Source organism: Saccostrea cucullata, unplaced genomic scaffold (genome assembly GCF_032062105.1).
Source record: "Saccostrea cucullata isolate Sc308-1 unplaced genomic scaffold, CSIRO_AGI_Scuc_v1 ctg4274, whole genome shotgun sequence".
In the NCBI taxonomy this organism is placed as follows: Eukaryota; Metazoa; Mollusca; class Bivalvia; order Ostreida; family Ostreidae; genus Saccostrea; species Saccostrea cuccullata.
In genome coordinates, this window is record NW_026931589.1 from 26,534 (window position 1) to 45,615 (window position 19,082).

Sequence of the window (19,082 nt, forward strand, 5' to 3'; positions counted from 1 at the left end):
GGTCCCACCCTTGCCCGAGGGTCATGAACAAACTTGAATCTACACTACCTGAGGATGATTCCACATGAGTTTTCATCTTTCCTGGCCCAGTGGTTCTTGAGAAGAAGATTTTTTAAAAATGACATTAATTTTTCTTTAATTTATAATTATCTCCCCTGAGAAGAGGGCGTGGCCCTTCATTTGAACAAACTTGAATCCCCTTTACCCAAGGATACTTTGGAGTAAGTGTGGTTGAAAGTGGCCCAGTGGTTCTTGAGAAGAAGAAGAAAATGTGAAAAGATTACGACGACAATGACTACGACAACGACAACAACAGACAACGGACAAATTTTGATCAGAAAAGCTCACATGAGCCTTTGACTCAGGTGAGCTAAAAAGCAAGTATGTTTAAGTCAAAGTTGATGGTCTGTAAAATTTTAGTGGTTTTTAGATGGATGCATTCCAAAGTGTATTTTTTTGAAAGGCAATATCTGTGTTCTAACAATTACCCATACTCTAAACATGTCACAACAAATTATACTAGTATCTTTGACATGAGTGCATCATCCATCTAAGTCTGGCCAAGGTACATGTATGACTTATATACTGTGATTACATGTACTGGGGAATGGACTTCTATTTTGCAGTTGCAAGTTTGCAACATCTGATGCAAGTTTTGTGGTGTGCTCTGCTAAATTCATCATTCATTCATGCTCCATCAATATATATGTAGTTATTGACTCAGAGAAAGAAACTATTTCATAACCTTGAACTTGGTCAGATACATGCAGATTCTAGCAAAAATGCATGTCAGATGCAGCATCCAAAGAAAATCTGCCAGTGTACATCTCTTTCATGCCAACATTTCTGTTCTTAGGTTATTGAACTTACTCTGATTATAATCAGGTATTTATACACAATGATATTTTACAAAGCAGAACTAGTCTTAAGTTTGGAGTTTGATTAAAAAAAGAAAGAATGATTGAGAATGTATTAACATAATTTATTCTTTAATTACAGAAAGCTGGTTCTGATGCACTGGAGTTGAATCTGTCTTGTCCCCATGGAATGGGAGAAAGAGGAATGGGACTGGCTTGTGGACAGGTGAGAAATCAATCTCTTCTAATAATTTTCCATGTTTGATTGGATAATAAAGTTGCTCTAAACAAAAAAGGTATGCAAATTGAACTAGGCACTTCACTTCCTTTATTTCAGGATCCTGAGTTAGTTAGAAACATCTGTCGCTGGGTGAGAGAGGCGGTCAATATCCCATTCTTTGCCAAACTGACCCCAAATGTGACCAGTGTTGTCTCCATTGCCAAAGCAGCCAAAGAAGGTGCATAAAAATTGTATGAATGAAAATGAAACAATGGAAATTTTATTTCTGCAAAGTGAAAGAGGCATATACTGGTGAAAAATAATTTGTATGGATTGAAATGCTTGTAAGGGTTGGGCCCCACCTACATGTATAGAAAATAGATACAAACAGCTATCTTTTAAATTCTTTGCCTCACTTGTTTGAAAGTTGATAAATTCTATAAAAGATGAACAAAGTAAATATATAAAGACGTAATGTTTTATAGGTAATGCTGATGGGGTGACTGCTACAAACACTGTGTCAGGTCTGATGGGCCTCAAAAGTAATGGTTTAGCTTGGCCCAATGTTGGTAAGGAACACCGTACAACCTATGGGGGCGTGTCTGGTAATGCTATTAGACCTATCGCTCTCAGGGCTGTAACAGCCATCGCCAGGGAGCTCCCAGGGTTCCCTATTCTGGCCACCGGGGGAATTGATTCAGCAGAGGCAGGGTTACAGTTCTTACAAGGAGGAGCCACTGTTTTACAGGTGAGACTAGAGGTACTGTGAGCACTGAGCTCACTAAATGATGTTATCATAGTTATGTAATAAGGTCAGTTATCTATGCATGTTTCATGCATATGGTTTATGTATTTGTATTTTCAAGTTTGTTTTTTTTCTCAACATTCATAATTTGAGCAGTATTTGAAGCTCACCTCAACAAAGTTGGGCTAAAGTGTAATACCCTTGACATCCATTTTGGTATCTTGGGTTTTTGGAACAGACTTCCATGCCCTAAAGATCAAAGTTGTATGTAGTATGTTTTATTGCACCAGTTAGGTTTCAGATGCTGTAGGTAAGATGACATTAACATGTGAAGAGACTTATTTCTTGATTAATGTATAAGCCTGTTGCTGACTTAACTTGTAAGGGTGATTCACCTATGGATGTACACTACCAAACTTGCACTCTTGCTAGTGTCCTCAAGGTTTACTAACAGTGAATAGACAAAGCTGTGCTTTTCTAAGACCTTCATAGTTCCTCTACATATTTTCTCTTCAAATGCTATAGGTGTGCAGTGCTATTCACAACCAAGAGTACACCATTATTGAGGATTACATCGTAGGATTAAAGACCCTCCTCTACCTCAGGAGTATTGAAGAACTTCACAACTGGGATGGACAGAGTCCCCCTACTGAACCCCATCAACTGGGAAAACCTGTACTGAAGGTCAAAGATATTATTGGAGAGGTAAGTCACCGAGTGGGTTAAATGTGGGCAGAAGGGTGTACTGGGGGTCAAGGATATCACCCAGTACAAGGTTACTAATTGAATGGTGTATGGATGTTAGGAAAGATAGAAAGTATGATGCAACCTCAGATGTTTTTAATGCTAATTTTCATGAAGAGATTTCAATTTTGCAGTTTATTTTCAAGTTATTATGCAAGGATACGTTGTACTGAATCTATTCTCCTTCAGAGTCTCCCATCATTTGGACCATATTTGGCCAAGAGAGAGGCACTGAAAGATGAGATTTGCCAGAAGAAAGATCTGCTGAGTGAAGAGAATATGCCAGAAGTCCAGAGACCTCCTAATGCTCCAAAGAAACCTATACCCAGTGTTAAGGTTTGTAGAATTATTGTTGCTAATTGTCACCATGTGTAAAACTTTTACCTGTACCCATTGTTAAGGTACATTTACTCATTTTTAGCTCTACTGGTCAGAGACCAGAAGAGCTTATGCGATAGTAATGCGTCCGGCGTCCGTCCGTCTGTCCGTCTGTCTGTCTGTCCGTCTGTCCGTCTGTCTGTAAACAATTTTTCAAAATGCTACTCCTCCTACAGTTTTGGTCTGATTTCAATATAACTTGGCACACAAGTAAACTACACTAAGACACATAATTCTGTTTATCGGTTTTTCATTTCGATGAGCTGTGTTGCCATGGTTACTGAAAATAGAAATTTCTGTGAAATTCTTTCAAAATGCTACTCCTCCTACAGTTTTGGTCTGATTTCAAAATAACTTGGCACACAAGTAGAATACACTAAGATACATAAATCTGTGTATCGGTTTTTGATTTCAATGAACGGTGTTGCCGTGGTTACTAAAAATAGAAATTTCTGTGAAATTCTTTCAAAATGCTACTCCGCCTACAGTTTTGGTCTGATTTCAGTATAACTTGGCACACAAGTGGAATACACTAAGATACATAATTCTGTATATTGGTTTTTGATTTTGATGAACAATGTTGCCGTGGTTACTAAAAATAGAAATTTCTGTAAAATTGTTTCAAAATGCTACTCCTCCTACAGTTTTGGTCTGATTTCAATATAACTTGGCACACAAGTAGACTACACTAAGATACATAATTCTGTGTATTGGTTTTTGATTTCGATGAACGGTGTTGCCGTGGTTACTAAAAATAGAAATTTCTGTAAAATTGTTTCAAAATGCTACTCCTCCTACAGTTTTGGTCTGATTTCAGTATAACTTGGCACACAAGTAGACACTAAGATACATAATTCTGTATATCGGTTTTTGATTTCGATGAATGGTGTTGCCGTGGTTACTAAAAATAGAAATTTCTGTGAAATTCTTTCAAAATGCTACTCCTCCTACAGTTTTGGTCTGATTTCAGTATAACTTGGCACACAAGTAGAATACACTAAGATACATAATTCTGTATATCGAATTTTGATTTCGATGAACGGTGTTGCCGTGGTTACTAAAAATAGAAATATCTGTAAAATTGTTTCAAAATGCTACTCCTCCTACAGTTTTGGTCTGATTTCAGTATAACTTGGCACACAAGTAGACACTAAGATACATAATTCTGTATATCGGTTTTTGATTTCAATGAATGGTGTTGCCGTGGTTACTAAAAATAGAAATTTCTGTGAAATCCCTTTCGAAATGCTACTCCTCCTACAGTTTTGGTCCGATTTCAATATAACTTGGCACACAAGTAGAATACACTAAGATACATAATTCTGTGTATCGAATTTTGATTTCGATGAACGGTGTTGCCGTGGTTACTAAAAATAGAAATGATTGTAAAATTGTTTCAAAATGCTACTCCTCCTACAGTTTTGGTCTGATTTCAATTTAACTTGGCACACAAGTAGACTACACTAAGAACATAAAGAGACTTTATCAACGATCATTATTCTATTTATTGCTGTTGTAAAATTTCAAATCCCAGCTGCTTAAGTACTTTTCTTTTCCTTTGCTATAAGTTCAAACCAGTAGAGCTTCAGTCTCAACAGAGACTTCTGGTTGTGATTATTGTCTTTAGTTATATTGTATAATAATATTGTATATGTGTTATAAAGAAGGCTAGGAAGACTAGGGCTTGCACAAATAGGGTAATCTTCTATAAATAAAGTATTATTAATATTATTGTCAAGGTGTGTAAAGCTCATACATGTACTCATTGATAAAGTACTTTTACCCATTGTCAAGGTACCTTCATCCATTGTCAAAATACCTTTACCCATTGTCGAGGTACCTTCACCCATTGTCAAAATACCTTTACCCATTGTCAAGGTACCTTCACCCATTGTCAAAATACCTTTACCCATTGTCAAGGTACCTTCACCCATTGTCAAAATACATGTACCTTCACCCATTGCCAAGGTACCTTTCAACCATTGTCAGAATACCTTTACCCATTGTCAAGGTACCTTCAGCCATTGTCAAGGTACCATTACCCATTGTCAAGGTACCTTCACCATTGTCAAGATACCATTACCCATTGTCAAGGTACCTTCAGCCATTGTCAAGGTACCATTACCCATTGTCAAGGTACCTTCACCATTGTCAAGATACCATTATCCATTGTCAAGGTACCTTCACCATTGTCAAGATACCATTACCCATTGTCAAGGTACCTTCACCATTGTCAAGATACCATTACCCATTGTCAAGGTACCTTCACCATTGTCAAGATACCATTACCCATTGTCAAGGTACCTTCATCCATTGTCATAATACCTTCACCCATTGTCAATGTACTGTAACGGTCCAGAGATTTGATAGATTAGTTTTATACAGAGTTATTGAACCTGATTATTGTTGACATTGTAGGAGAGTTAAGATGTTATAGATACTTGACATTGCAGGAATATGTGTTAATTTATGGTTTGCATGTAATTGATAGGTGATTATTGACAAGTTTAAGTGATTTACGTGAGTTGAAATAGTTTGTGCACGTTTTGAGTTACGTAGAAATCAGCTGATCATAGCAGTAGTAAAGTTGTGGTGTTATTTTAGCTTACTTCATGTTTCAGGGACTTTAATTGGTCTTCTGTAGTAGATGAACCATAGATTTATAGATGAAATCATGTTTTCTTGAAGTTTAACTTGTTTTCAGTTAATTATCGGCAGTTTATAAACTGGTAGATTTGTTTACGAACTTGGCGGTCGTAAATTGTGTAGTTCGAGCCCGATCGTAAAAGTTACGTTAGTTTTAGGATTTTTGGAGTTAATTGTGTTATTTGTTGATTTAAATAGAGATTAATTTACTTATTTTAATCTAAGAATGTATTTGGTGATTACTTTCATTCAGAAAAGTTGTCTTGTATGTTGTTATTAGATTTTTGTATAGACTTTGCAGTTTACGAGAAATGACACGAGAGATTCTCCAACATTTTCCAACATGTCCAACAGTTTCCAACTTTTACGTCATGCTGTTGTATAAAAGGGAGATTCAAGGAATTTTTGCTCTTCTGCTAGGCTGATTTGTTTAGAGAAGTCGTGTTCTAGGCGTAAGGAGTTAGTATGGGTTGGGCGTTTTGAATTTAGATTTAATAATGACCTTTTAGTTTTATTTTAAGAAGAGCCAGGGTTAGTTTAAGGATTTTTAGGAACTTTTAGAATATTTGTGGAATTTTATAGGAAGTTTTGGTGAGGATTTAGTGAATTTTAACTGAGAATTGGACTTGGTTAAATTTTGCTGGTTGTTTGAATTTTTGGTAAATTGTTGTTAAATTTTAGAAATACTTAAAATTGTTTAGGTAATTTATACATTTAGCTAAGGAAGCTAGTGTATTTCTAAATTTTGCTACTGTTTTTAACTGGAATTCAGACTTAAGAAATTTGCAGGAATTACTGGTATTTCAAATTTGTTAGGAATTAATTAGGTTTAAGGGATTAAGTTTTAGTTACTGGTTTTTACTTTCATCCAGGAGGTCTGGGAGGAAGTTTTGAGAGTTAGGAGTTTTGTGAGTTGCATTGAAGTTAGTTTTAGACAGATAGGTTAGGACAAATAGGTGACATAGACAGAGCTTAGAATTTGTTTGTTGATTGTTCATTTGAGAGATAATTCTTATAATAAATTGTAAAACTGTATTTTGTCTCATTTCAAGTACAGAGATTTACAAGGTTTTATCAAAGTGTGATTTTCCAACAAGATGGAAATTGTGGGATATAAAAGAGTAAGAACAGAGTAATGAAATATATGAGTATTAGAGAATTTATAGTGACTTCCTTAGGCCTAGATTGTAACGAGCTTGACAAATAGAGAAGAAAAGCTGAGAGATTTCGTGTATTTATAAATTTAGTGTAACTTAGAGAGCGCGGGTTAATAACAGGAGGTTTAGGTTTTGGACAGTGGGGTATTATCTGAGTTCATTGATTAAAGGGAGATAATTTAGTGTGTGGTGATATAAGATTAAAGAGTATTGAGTTTTTAACCACTGTTCCATACTAGCCCTCCTGAGCTCGGGTTGAGCTGTGTAACGCAAGCCTTGCCAGGAAAGATAAGACAGCCCCTATAGATAGAGTGAGGGAGTGCGGTCCCAGCAGTAGTAGGAGAGGTACCGTCCGCCCTCCACCCCGTTACAGTACCTTTACCCCTTGTCAAAGTACCTTAACCCATTGTCCATGTACCTTCACCCATTGTCAAAGTGTTCAATCTTTGAATGAATGTGATCATTATAAAATTTATTTTGAACAAATTGAAAATAAGTTGCAGTAAGCTTAGCTATTGTTTTTATCATGCCTAGTATAAATACATGTAACTAAATATGTACACTTTATTTAGGATGTGATTGGTCTGGCTTTGTCCAGGATTGGAACTTATGGAGACTTAAACAACAAGGAACAAGTGGTGGCCTTAATTGATGAGGTTTGTCTCCATCTAGATAAATTATAAAGAACCAGGATTGTATATGAATGCTTTATATACAGTGTATTTTAATTTTGCCATACAATTTTAGGAGATGTGCATTAACTGTGGAAAGTGTTATATGACTTGTAATGACTCTGGATACCAGGCCATCAAGTTTGATCCTCAGACCCATCTTCCCACAGTCACAGATGATTGCACAGGTAAGTCATCCAGAAACATCTGACCTCTGAACTAAGAGGGAGAAGTAATTATTTCTATTTATGTTCTTTTATTTAGTTAATTTAAGGATAATCTTTGAATTTAGAAAAATAAAAGAAAGAGAAATTAACCATAATTTCATCTTGGTTCTGTCTCATTTTGCATTTTATTGGATTGGCAGGCTGCACTCTGTGTCTGTCTGTGTGTCCAATTATTGACTGCATCACCATGGTACCCAGGACAACCCCTTACATACCAAAGCGGGGCATACCACTGAACACAGGGACAAACCTAATGCCAGGAGTCACCTTGGAGACCAATTGAACAAACCTATTCAAAGGAAAATTTGAAGAGTTTGGCTCACATTTATATAAGATGTGCTAGTTGATAGAGAATTAAAAATTGTGGATAAGTCTAGTCTATAATTAACTCTGTAATCAGTAAGTGAATCTAGGTTGTCTAAGTTTTATCATGAATAAAAAAAATTAATGTAGACATCTCTGTAAAAATATTATTTGAACTTAAGGAATCTCTAAACACTCCACATTAAAGAGTTCTATTCATAGAGCAATTTTATGCAGTTGAGTGATCTGCCCTTAAACGTAAGATAGAAAAAAATGGCTATTTACGCAATTTGTAATAGATAAAAATATTCTTAGCATTATAATAGGCCAAGAATAAGTACTGGTAAATGGATTTGTTTTTCCATTTATTTTCCCTATGTAAGTAAACAACAATGATTTCTGCTCACAAATAGTCCATTGTCTTTGAACATTTTTCCTGTTTACCCTATAATTAAAATTAACAAAAGAATCCCAATATGCACATCTTTTATATATGATGTATTTTTCTCCAAGGCCATTCCAAGTTTTTCCTATGTATAGCGTTAGCGTGCGCCTTGGTTTTTGACACCCCATGTCAGAAAAAACAAACAGAATCAGGAGTCCCCAAATTAATTATTCAGGTCAAAATTTTTGATTTCCGGCAATATTTGTAAATATTTGTATAATATTTCGTTATTGGAATAGTTTCAGTATTTAATACCTTGATTTTGCTGAAGAAAATACAGGTGACTCTCGATGGCTCGAACTCCAATCTTTCGAAGTTCTCAATCTCTCGAAATGAACCTCCGGTCCAATTTTCTTCCTCTATATAACTAAGCAAATTTACTCCTCTATCTCTCGAAGTTCTCTATCTCTCGAACCAAAATCTGGGTCCCGTTACACATAGTTCATTGAATTTTACTCTCTATCTCTTGAAGTTTTGATTGCGCGTGTATACATGCCAATGAAGCGTGAAATTGATGAAGCCTGGACTTACTTGGAAACAGTGAACTTCTTAATTGGGCTGGCATGGAGGTGTTAATTAGGTGTTTACATAGATGACACTACACCTGTGGGTCTTCCATGTGTTAAAATAATTAATTGGTTATTATTCACAGGGTAAATTATAAACAAATTCACATCTTATTTAGAATTGAAACCGAGACGATAATTTTTAGAAATTAATTATAGATGTTCGTTTCAGTAAGTTCCCAAAGACTATGAACTTTCGTCATGATTATATAGAGTCTACATAATTTCAGTATGGCAAATATTGCACGAGAAATTCCTTTCTCAAGGACTGAATACCGATTGAGAAAAATCTGGTAAACACTGGTGTAGGACCCGATCAAGCCGCGGAATAACCAAAACGACAATTGCTATTCGAGTTTCATGTAATCATGAAATAAGAACAAATAAATATTTAAACTTTAGGAAGTCGTTTTATTTATTCAAAATACGATCATTGTTGTTGATATCAAGTAAATTACCTGTAAAATACGATTGAAAACGTGAAATGACTTTATTAACATATACTTCCATAGGGATATATAGGGAAACCTTTTAAAATCTTCTTTTCAAGTACTTCAAAGTTATGATTAGTGATATTTATATGGAATCATCCTCAGGTAGTGTAGATTCTAGTTTGTTCAAATGATGAACGCCTGGAGGGGGGAGGGGGGGGAGTAAATTCAAGCCCGATGTGCTCAGGTGAGCGCTGTGGCCCCTGGGCCTCTTGTTAGTGTTAAGAGCTTCCTTAGGGTTAAGTAAACAACATTTTTTTTTCTTGCATGTATTTTTAGTACTTAATAGTATAAAATACCTCAATATTAAATTTGATTCAGATTTATGTATTTTTTCTCAGAATATGGCTGGTGTCATAGGTGCTATATACTAGTATATTTCTTATTATCATATTGTAATTCTATCTCTCTGCTTTTAGTAAGTACATGAAGTTTTGTGAAGTATTGTACAATAGATTGCAGGCTTATCAATTCTACAGACTTCTTAAAACACGCAATCCAAATGAAATCTTATTTATACAAAATGTCAACATTTTGTTTTGTCACATTTATAGCTTTAAATTTGTGTTTGAAATCCATTTTGTATTGTTTATTATATTATACCCCCGCTCCGAAGGAGAGGGGGTATACTGTTTTACCCTTGTGTGTCTGTTTGTCTGTCTGTCTAGCTGTCCATAACAAATTTTCGTCGCAGTTTTCTCAGCAACTACTCATTGCAGATGCTTGAAATTTTAACACAATCTTCTCTGAGGTATGCCATACAGTGGGATACATTTTTATTCAAATCCAGTGTCAACTTCCTGTTTGTCTGTGCGTCTGTCTGTTTCATACATAATAAATTTTCGTTGCAGTTTTCTCAGCAACTACTCAGCGCAGATGCTTGAAATTTTAACACAATCTTCTCTGAGGTATGCCATATGGTGGGATACATTTTTGGTCAAATCCGATGTCAACTTCCTGTTTGTCTGTGCGTCTGTCCGTTTCATACATAACAAATTTTCGTCACAGATTTCTCAGCAACTACTCATCGCAGATGCTTGAAATTATAACACAATCTTCTCTGACACATGCCATACATTGGGATACTTTTTTGGTCAAATTCGATGTTAACTTTCTGTTTGTCTGTGCGTCTGTCCGTTTCATACATAACAAATTTTCATCACAGTTTTCTCAGCAACTACTCATCGCAGATGCTTGAAATTATAACACAATCTTCTCTGACACATGCCATACGTTTGGATACATTTTTGGTCAAATCCGATATTAACTTCCTGTGGGTCTGTCCATTTCATACATAACAAATTTTCGTCACAGTTTGCTCAAAAACTACTCATTGCAGATGCTTGAAATTATAACACAATCTTCTCTGAGGTATGCCATATGGTGGGATTAATTTTGATATGAATCAGATGTCAATTTCATATTTTTCTGTGTATATTAACATGATAGTGTTTATTCACACCAGAGCGGGGGTATTCCTAGTGAGCATTGGCTCAAAGATTTCTTGTTTAATACAATGTAGTATGGAATTTGCATAGAGGGAAATATGTATTATTGTATGTTATAGTATTAGCACATATAACTATATTTTACACTTAATTATAGTCCATTTACATTGAATAAAGTTATTACTCAGGCCAGGACAAATGTACAAATCTACATGCTCTGATTGTTAACCATATCTAGTCTTTGAATAAAATAAAATTTTGCATGCAATCAATTTGTCTGTTATGGTTTCCAGGTTAGTTTTTCCTGAAATTCTTATATACCTAGGTGTACTTTAAAAAATCATATTCCATCTTATATAAATTCAAATAATATGTGGAATTTCCTTGACATTGAAGTGGAGACCACCATATTTTGCATTTTTAACTCTGATCAACTCGAATGTGTGCAACATTTTTGCTGCAGTTGAAGTCGAATTATTTAGTTCTTAACAAAAAATAATTATTGAAAAGATTGGGCCTCCATTCAAGTTTTAGGTTAAAGGCCATGGTCTAAAACAAGTCTTGCCTTAATTCCTCATCTTAAATGTATTTTCTCCCCATTGATCAAATTTGGCTGATGTTTTTTGTTGACAAGTTCTACTGAGCCTTGAGTCGCTGCATTTCATTTCCGGAAATATGCATAGCATTTCCGACATTTTTTTATTTCATTTCCGACATTTTTTGTTTTCATTTCCGACATAATTTTCTTTTCATTTCCCGAATTTACCTATGCGGCAATTCAATGTTTTCTAAGTAAGTGAAAATGGAATTTTAAAAGTATTTATTACAAAATATTGATAAAAAATAGAAAAAAAAACATCTACACATATATGCATACATGTAGTAGTAAGTCTAGGTAAAAGAGTTCAATGAACATGAACTTTTTCACCACATTTAAAGTGCACTAAATTAAATGTCAGTGACAGCACCACACTTATAAATGTCCAAGTCACTGATAGATTTACAAAACTCACTTAATGGATTTTAATTATTTATTTACGATTTTTTTCTTTAAATTTTTCATAATTAAAGTATTCAGATCTGTTACTTAAAGTACTGTATATGTATTTGAAAAATGTCGGAAATGAAAACAAAAAAATGTCGGAAATGAAAATAAAAAATGTCGGAAATGAAAAGTTGATAATTACCAAAAATTCGGGAAATGAAATGCAGCCCCTTGAGTGATGGGTGTACAGTGACCGGGTAAGGTCCTTCTTGGTCATCTTTGCGTTTACTGCATTGCTAGTCCCACACCAGTAATCAACTATTTTCTCCAAATGTGATTATCCTTCATATATTGTTTAAATATTCTAACTCTTTGAAAATGATTGATTTATATCCTCAATTTGAATATTATCGGGTAGATTTTTTTCTAATTTTGTATTGTTTTTCTTTTTAATATTTCTACAAAAATGCCTGACCCCAAGAAGATTCTGATATTTTCTGACAAAACGAAATCAAAAGGTTTCTTTAAAGATTTTGATCCTGCAAAAAAAGTATCTGCTTCCAGTAGATTCTTTGTGACAATCACCTCCATGATATTAAATAATTCTGATTATCTTGATGAACTTAGTGATATGACTTTCCACCTAGCTGGAGCTAGCAAAAGAGGAGAAATGTGAATTCTTGCCCTTCCTGGCCCCCAGAAAAGTGATGACAAAGAATGGAGTGATCACGGAGATGGAGTTTGTCAGAACAGAGATGGATGATGAAGGGAACTGGGTGGAAGATGAGGAAGAGATCATCCGCATCAAGGCTAATTACATCATCTCAGCATTCCGCTCAGGACTGATGGAAACAGATGGTATGTATTAGTAAATCACTCAAATAAACGTTTGAGCAATTTTATGCAATATAGGTGCATAGCTGCTAGAGCTATATAATATATCAAAGCATGTGAATTTGCAATTTTTTATTCCAAAATAAATCATAACTAAATTACAAAGACGTATGTAGCATTTGGAATTATCATTGAAATTGAAAGGATCAAAACAATTAAAGGAGCATGTAAAAAGAAATTTGGGTGATAGTAGTGTACTTATACTCAAAGTTAAATGCAATGTTGTATTATGCACAGGAACAGAATTACCACTGGTTTACATGCTCTCAGCTTGTTAACCCCTCTCAACCATACTTTAGAAGACAAAGTAACACACTTTTGAGTGTGTAAGTTAGTGACACACTTTTGAGTGTGTAAGTTGGTTCACAATAAATTCTGTGTAATTTAAATAATGATTTATATTGGGATAAATGTGCAAGGAGATGCTCCTCTTTGCAGTGCCATTGTTAGCATTGAAAATGCATAAGTCAATCTATCATTAAATTGACTAATAATGATTTCTTTTAAACTATAGTTATTGAGGCCATGAGTCCAGTCAAGATGAACAGATGGGGATTACCTGAGGTGGATTCCAAGACAATGCAGACCAGTGAACCCTGGGTATTCTGTGGAGGGGATCTAGCAGGGGTGGCCCAGACAACAGTGGAGTCTGTCAATGATGGAAAACAAGCATCCTGGCACATCCACAAATATCTACAGGTTTGAGAGTGTTGATAAGAGTACATGAAAATTAACTGTAGACAACCTTAAACCTTGCTGATTCCTTTAAACATTAAGACATCTATTCTAAGACTTTTAATATCTTGAAAACCATGTGAATGAAAGACATCAAACTATGGGAGGGGGTAGGGTAGAAAACTAAATCACTGCAAATTGAAGCAATCAGTATAAGAAATATAGAAAAAAATCAATAGAAAATGAACATTTCCAATCTCTTCTTGGCTGCCTTTTAGCTCACCTGAGCTGAAAGCTGATCACCCATTGTCCATCATTCGTCAGTCTGTTCATCTTTCTTTCACATTTTCACATTTATTTTCACATTTTTAACTTCCGCTTAAGAAACACTGGGCCAATTTTAACCAAACTTGGTATAAAGCATAAAGTAGGTGAAGGGGAGTTTAAATTATTAATATGAAGGGCCAAGTCCCCTTCAAAGGGGAGATAATCTAGAAAAGATTCAAATCATGACCTCTAGGGGGGGGGGGTAAGGCAGGACCACAAGTTGTACATTAAATTATAAAGGAAATATGATGACAAATTTAAAGAAAAAATGCCAGAAATGTTTAAATTTCATATACTTTAAATAAAGAATTACTCTATCAAGCAAAGATTTTTTTTTTTAAATCAGTAACAGGAAATTTTGACATGTTCTCCTGGAGGTGGAATCTTATGCCACACTTAGTTATCTATTAATCTTAAACATATATCTGATTATTCTGTTGCATCACAAGATATGCAAAATTAAATCTGTGATAAATTTACAATTAATTCTGTTTATTGATGTTTAAATAATGATATGTACATGTTTGTTAGATTTAAGAATACAAATCACTTAAGATACTTGCAAACTGTGACTTTGGTACTGAAATCTCCCACATAAAGATTGTTCTCATCATCCACACATGCAGAGGTGGGATTAATCCTTCTTTCTGGTGTGATTAGTAGAGATAAGAACTGACCATCCTGATCAAAGAGGTGAACATTGCACAGATCACACACCAGAATGTTACCAAGGACATCAGTACATATTCCAAAGGGAGAGAACCCTGACCCCTGACCTGTGTAGGAGAACCTGTGTTGTCCTGATTTATTCACCACCACTACTGCCTTTTTATCATTGTCTGATGTACAGATATCTCCATTGATGTTTTCTGTTATGTAGTATGGTGCATTATACAGTTCCTGTCCTTTGTTATCCCTGTGTATGTTCTGTAGTTCTTTCCCTGTCTTGTTGTACCTGGTGATTTTAACCTCTTCATCTGTCTCCATTCCCGCCAGTAAGTCCCCATTGATGTAGGAGGAGTGTATGCTGAGTGGTACCCAGTCTCCTGTTTTAATGAATTTTGTGATATTGTTATCCAGTGTTATCCTATTGATGACTTTCTTGTCAAAGTCTGTTAAGATCAGATCTCCCTCCTGTGTCACTGTGTGGTAACCAGGTCCAGCACTGGTTTGTATCTTCTGTAATAGATTCCCTTGAAGATCTGTCTGGACAAGGTTACCAACATCATCACTGACCCAGAGTCTGCCTGACTGATCTAGTGACAAATGCCACACATTGTCAACACCTGGTACAGTGAACTCCCTGACCTCTGTGACAGAGGAAGATAGAGACAGTGTTTGTTTCACATTAGATTTCCCTTTGTCAGATTTTAACTGTTTACTTGTAGGTTTCTTTGGTGTTGGGAGAGATGGAATTTCCATTGGCTTTATTTTCCTTGGTTCTGGTTTTATCTCTGGAATACTTATTTTACCCAGTAATTTGGCAACATCCTCTTTGCTGTATTGACCAGCAGTGAATACTGGTGGGACTGGTTTTGTCGTCTCCGGTATTGGTTGGATTTTCATATCTACCAAATAGAGCGTCAATGTTAATTTTGTGGGATCTGGTGAGGAGAGGAAATCTTGGAACTCTTTAATTAGATTGTTGAGGTGAATGGTGTATTCATCAAATGTTTTTTCCTGGGTTTTTAAATCTTCTAGCAGTGAGTGCTCTATCTGGTCTAGCTGTTTCATGTTCTCTGATTGCACTTTATCCACCAAACTTTTCAGGGACTCAGCTTCAGCCTTCATGGAGGTTCTTATATTGTCCATGATCTTCTTGATTTCTGTGGCATCTTCTTTAATTTCTTTTTGTATGTCTTGTGAAGTTGGCAAAAAATACTCCTGCAGTTTGGTAATTTCCTCTAGACAGAATGAGAACTTCTCAGCATAGATAGTCTCTAAATCAGTGAAGGAATGGCCTCTGTGTTCTGGAGTGGCGGCACTCTTGGAACATAAAGGAATTTTACATTCTTCACAGAGAAGATCTATATCCTTGGTGGGGTGGATCTCACATTTCTTCACAGGAAGTTGACGTTTTCGTAATTGGTATAGGACCACTTCATGGTTTTTTGTTTTTGGATTATTAAGATGTTCATATCTACATTGTTTACACATTGGTTGGTGGCAAGAATTGCAGTAAAATTCACAGTTTCTTTCACAGTCTTCAATGCCGCACTCTAAAAAATGCTGGGCTGTGCCAGGTATTCTTGGTTTGGACTCTGCCATCTGAAATTATTCTAGCAGAATTTAAAAGAGCAATTAATTCTAATGAAATAAAAAACAGTGTTCAACCGAAGAACATGTTAATTTTAAAAATCCTTTTTGATACCTGTCAGCCCTAAATGCATGTTCAGAAAAATAATCTTGGAGAAATTTCTGATCATTTGAAAAATGACTGTTAATCGACTTACGATGCTATGAATGTCCAAGAAATTAATGTTGTTGTATCTATGACTTTGGAATGTCCTCCAAAGATTCTACACGAGACTTAAACGAGATCTGTTTTTTTACTTCCTGGTTTGTAACACTCTCTACCACCGGCTCATACATTCACGTGTCTGAGAGAGAAACGAACGACAACTCTGCATGGGAGATTGGGTTTGTAAATATAGATTTAAATATCCCACAGGTAGCTTAAAAGATAACAATTATGTGTACCCTAGCTTAAAAAAGTATCACATTTGCTTTAAATTGTAAAAATCAGCACAGATGAAAAATATTCTACAAGACACTAGAAAATTGTACAGGCTTTATATGGAACTCCAATTCCGTCCAATCCATCCCTGCCCAAGTTCTTCACCCCATTGATAAGGTGGACGTGAGTGTAGAAATGTGTGGGTTGAAGTTCCCCAATCCTTTTGGTCTGGCCAGTGCCACACCCACAGTACCATGATCAGGCGGGCATTCAAGGCTGGATGGGGATTCGCAATGATCAAGACATTTTCTCTTGTTAAGGTAAAAATCATGTTTTCTATCATCTTATATTTGTTAAACTGTAAAAGATTTGAGTATTTGGTTTGTCAAATCGTTTTAATCAAGCAATCTGATCCTGTTGCAGAAATATCAGATTTTGATAATGATTCATTAAAATATATAAAATGAATACAATTAGTTATGCATTATTATTTTTACTACGATTTTTTTTATTAGGTACACAGATAAAATCAATTTAATGATCCAAACCATCTCATGGTTATATAAAATATAATGGAATGAATATTGAATTAAAACGAATGCACTATAAACACTGCATATACTTTCCAATTTTTATTCACACAATTTGAGGGACATTAAAAGGAACATGACAGATTTAGATTTATGATCAGTAACAATATCTTAATACTGGAATTGATAATTACAGTTTTGAAATGAGGGTACCCAGCTTGTTTGATAAATCCATTTTGATAGAAATGCAATTTTTAACAATTTTTGGACGTAATTATGTGGCTTCATTATTCCAACTATGTGAAAAATTTTTAACTGTAATTATTTGTTGGCAAAAATTGTATGTATATACTCAAATATTTAATGAGACAAATGAAAGAAATGCGTTTCTGACAATAATTTAAAATGGTATCATATATTATATGGGACACCCTTTATTTAGGAATTTACGATAATTTTGTGAGTTTCATCATGTGCCTGATAGAAATTAAGATTTTACTTCAGAGGCAAACATTCTGTGATTGCCCCACTAGTTTTTAAAAGTCATGAAAACAAATATATCAATTTATCGCAGTTTTAAGGTCTGTTCATCCAGAGTACTTAATCAAAGCAAGTACGTTTATTATTTGGTGGATCGATTAACATTTCTGTTACAGATTGTGATAGGCAGTATCATGTGTAGCTATAACAAAGAGGACTGGACTGAACTAGCCAAGATGGCCGAGGTAGAACACTCAGATGTAGATGGTTCAAGAATTCTTTCTCATTTCAAATGAAAACGGACAGTTTCTAAACAAAATGATGTTTTCCTTATTTTATTTTGAAATAGACTTTTACATTTGTTTTATATTTGTATATATTTTACTAGGAAAAAAGTTACCGGCAGATGGGTTTTTTTTTATCTCCCATTTGATTCAATTCACAATAGCATGCTCTACATAAAACTTTGCAAGTTGTATGGTCGATATAATTACCTTGATAGTAAGTAAAATCTATCGTTAAGACGAATGCTGACTGAAGTTTTTCATACCAGTTATTAGACCATTATTTACAGTCAGAATTGTCTATGGGTTTTTCCGTTTACCGATCATGACAAAAAGCATACGGCAGGAGTATCCATCGACAAAAGATGCTTACTCCTCCACGACACTTTATATCCCACCTCAGATAGTATTTTGAGGTCCGTGTGTGCTCTGCTCTCAATTTGTATTATTTCAATGGACTTTTGAGCCTGGGCAGTGGTTAGAGCATTTGCTTTAGATTCGAGAAGTAAGGGGTTGTTTTCTACATCGAAGGCTAGAATTCGACTGCGAAGGCACTCCTTCCGATGAGACCGTATAAAATAAGGCCGCAGTAGGTGCTGGCAAAAAAAAAAAAAAAAAAAACAACCCAATGGCTCTGACTGTTGAGTATTTATAAGTTTAAAGCTGGAGCCTTCCATCAGCAAGTGGTGGCCTTTCCATATGGGTGAAAAAAAACTCGAGAAAAACAAAAATCAAACAAAACACTTTAAAAACATCTATAACTTCATTCCTGAATTCCAGTCTGCCTATCTTTCACATTCTTAGTACGTTGATCATAATTATGATAAGGTTTGAACAATAATCAGTCAATATAATTTTTTCATATTAAGTGTGAAAAAGACCATGTAACTTTGCAAAATTATCCCATGAACAATTGTAAATCGTATACTAAGTATTTCTAACTTTTTGAATTATAGGCATACTTATAGAGTACATTAACATTGTTTTTATGCGATATGTACGAGATGATGTATTAGCTTCCATGGCTGATACGAATTTATAGTTTTTATTCCATACCCTTGTAGATCAAATCTTTAAAAGAATATACTTGTGAATTACACATTTTTAGTAACCGTTTCTCTTAATTTTAAATTACTGTTCTTTGATATTATTAGATAGTCAGTGCTTTTCATTTGTATGTGTTCAAGTATATTTTACTACTACGAGTAATTATAATATGAACATGATAAAAGCATACCATTTTCCATATGACATATCCTGTATCAGCCCGAAGTACTGTCCTTTCTGACATTTTATTTTATAAAAAAAAAACTCTGCAACGTGACTTGCAGA

At 34.9% G+C, this 19,082-nt stretch overlaps 3 protein-coding genes across 3 annotated transcripts; 2 read left to right on the plus strand and 1 right to left on the minus strand.

The window, feature by feature from the left end:
* Positions 1-782: 782 nt before the first annotated feature.
* Positions 783-8,070, plus strand: LOC134233081 (dihydropyrimidine dehydrogenase [NADP(+)]-like). Its single transcript, XM_062715075.1, has 9 exons — positions 783-788; positions 1,000-1,083; positions 1,195-1,315; positions 1,563-1,825; positions 2,348-2,527; positions 2,756-2,902; positions 7,320-7,403; positions 7,495-7,606; positions 7,786-8,070. The coding sequence occupies exons 1-9, from the start codon at positions 783-785 to the stop codon at positions 7,926-7,928; spliced, it is 1,140 nt and encodes a 379-aa protein (XP_062571059.1). The 3' UTR covers positions 7,929-8,070.
* Positions 8,071-12,349: 4,279 nt separating this feature from the next.
* LOC134233082 (dihydropyrimidine dehydrogenase [NADP(+)]-like) lies at positions 12,350-16,746 on the plus strand. The gene is made up of 4 exons (XM_062715076.1): positions 12,350-12,433; positions 12,531-12,741; positions 13,292-13,476; positions 16,569-16,746. The coding sequence occupies exons 1-4, from the start codon at positions 12,350-12,352 to the stop codon at positions 16,641-16,643; spliced, it is 555 nt and encodes a 184-aa protein (XP_062571060.1). The 3' UTR covers positions 16,644-16,746.
* On the minus strand, positions 14,115-16,329 carry LOC134233083 (uncharacterized). Its single transcript, XM_062715077.1, has 2 exons — positions 16,233-16,329; positions 14,115-16,047 (listed from the first exon to the last, which is right to left on the minus strand). The coding sequence occupies exon 2, from the start codon at positions 16,045-16,047 to the stop codon at positions 14,326-14,328; it is 1,722 nt and encodes a 573-aa protein (XP_062571061.1). The 5' UTR covers positions 16,233-16,329; the 3' UTR covers positions 14,115-14,325.
* Positions 16,747-19,082: the final 2,336 nt, after the last annotated feature.

Coding starts and splice junctions, on each gene's coding strand:
- LOC134233081 (XM_062715075.1), top strand. Junction 1,084..1,194: donor TGGGACTGGCTTGTGGACAG/GTGAGAAATCAA, acceptor CCTTTATTTCAG/GATCCTGAGTTAGTTAGAAA. Junction 2,903..7,319: donor AACCTATACCCAGTGTTAAG/GTTTGTAGAATT, acceptor CACTTTATTTAG/GATGTGATTGGTCTGGCTTT.
- LOC134233082 (XM_062715076.1), top strand. CDS start 12,350: ATGCCTGACCCCAAGAAGATTCTGATATTTTCTGACAAAACGAAATCA. Junction 12,434..12,530: donor ATTTTGATCCTGCAAAAAAA/GTATCTGCTTCC, acceptor CTTTCCACCTAG/CTGGAGCTAGCAAAAGAGGA. Junction 12,742..13,291: donor AGGACTGATGGAAACAGATG/GTATGTATTAGT, acceptor TTTAAACTATAG/TTATTGAGGCCATGAGTCCA.
- LOC134233083 (XM_062715077.1), bottom strand. CDS start 16,047: ATGGCAGAGTCCAAACCAAGAATACCTGGCACAGCCCAGCATTTTTTA.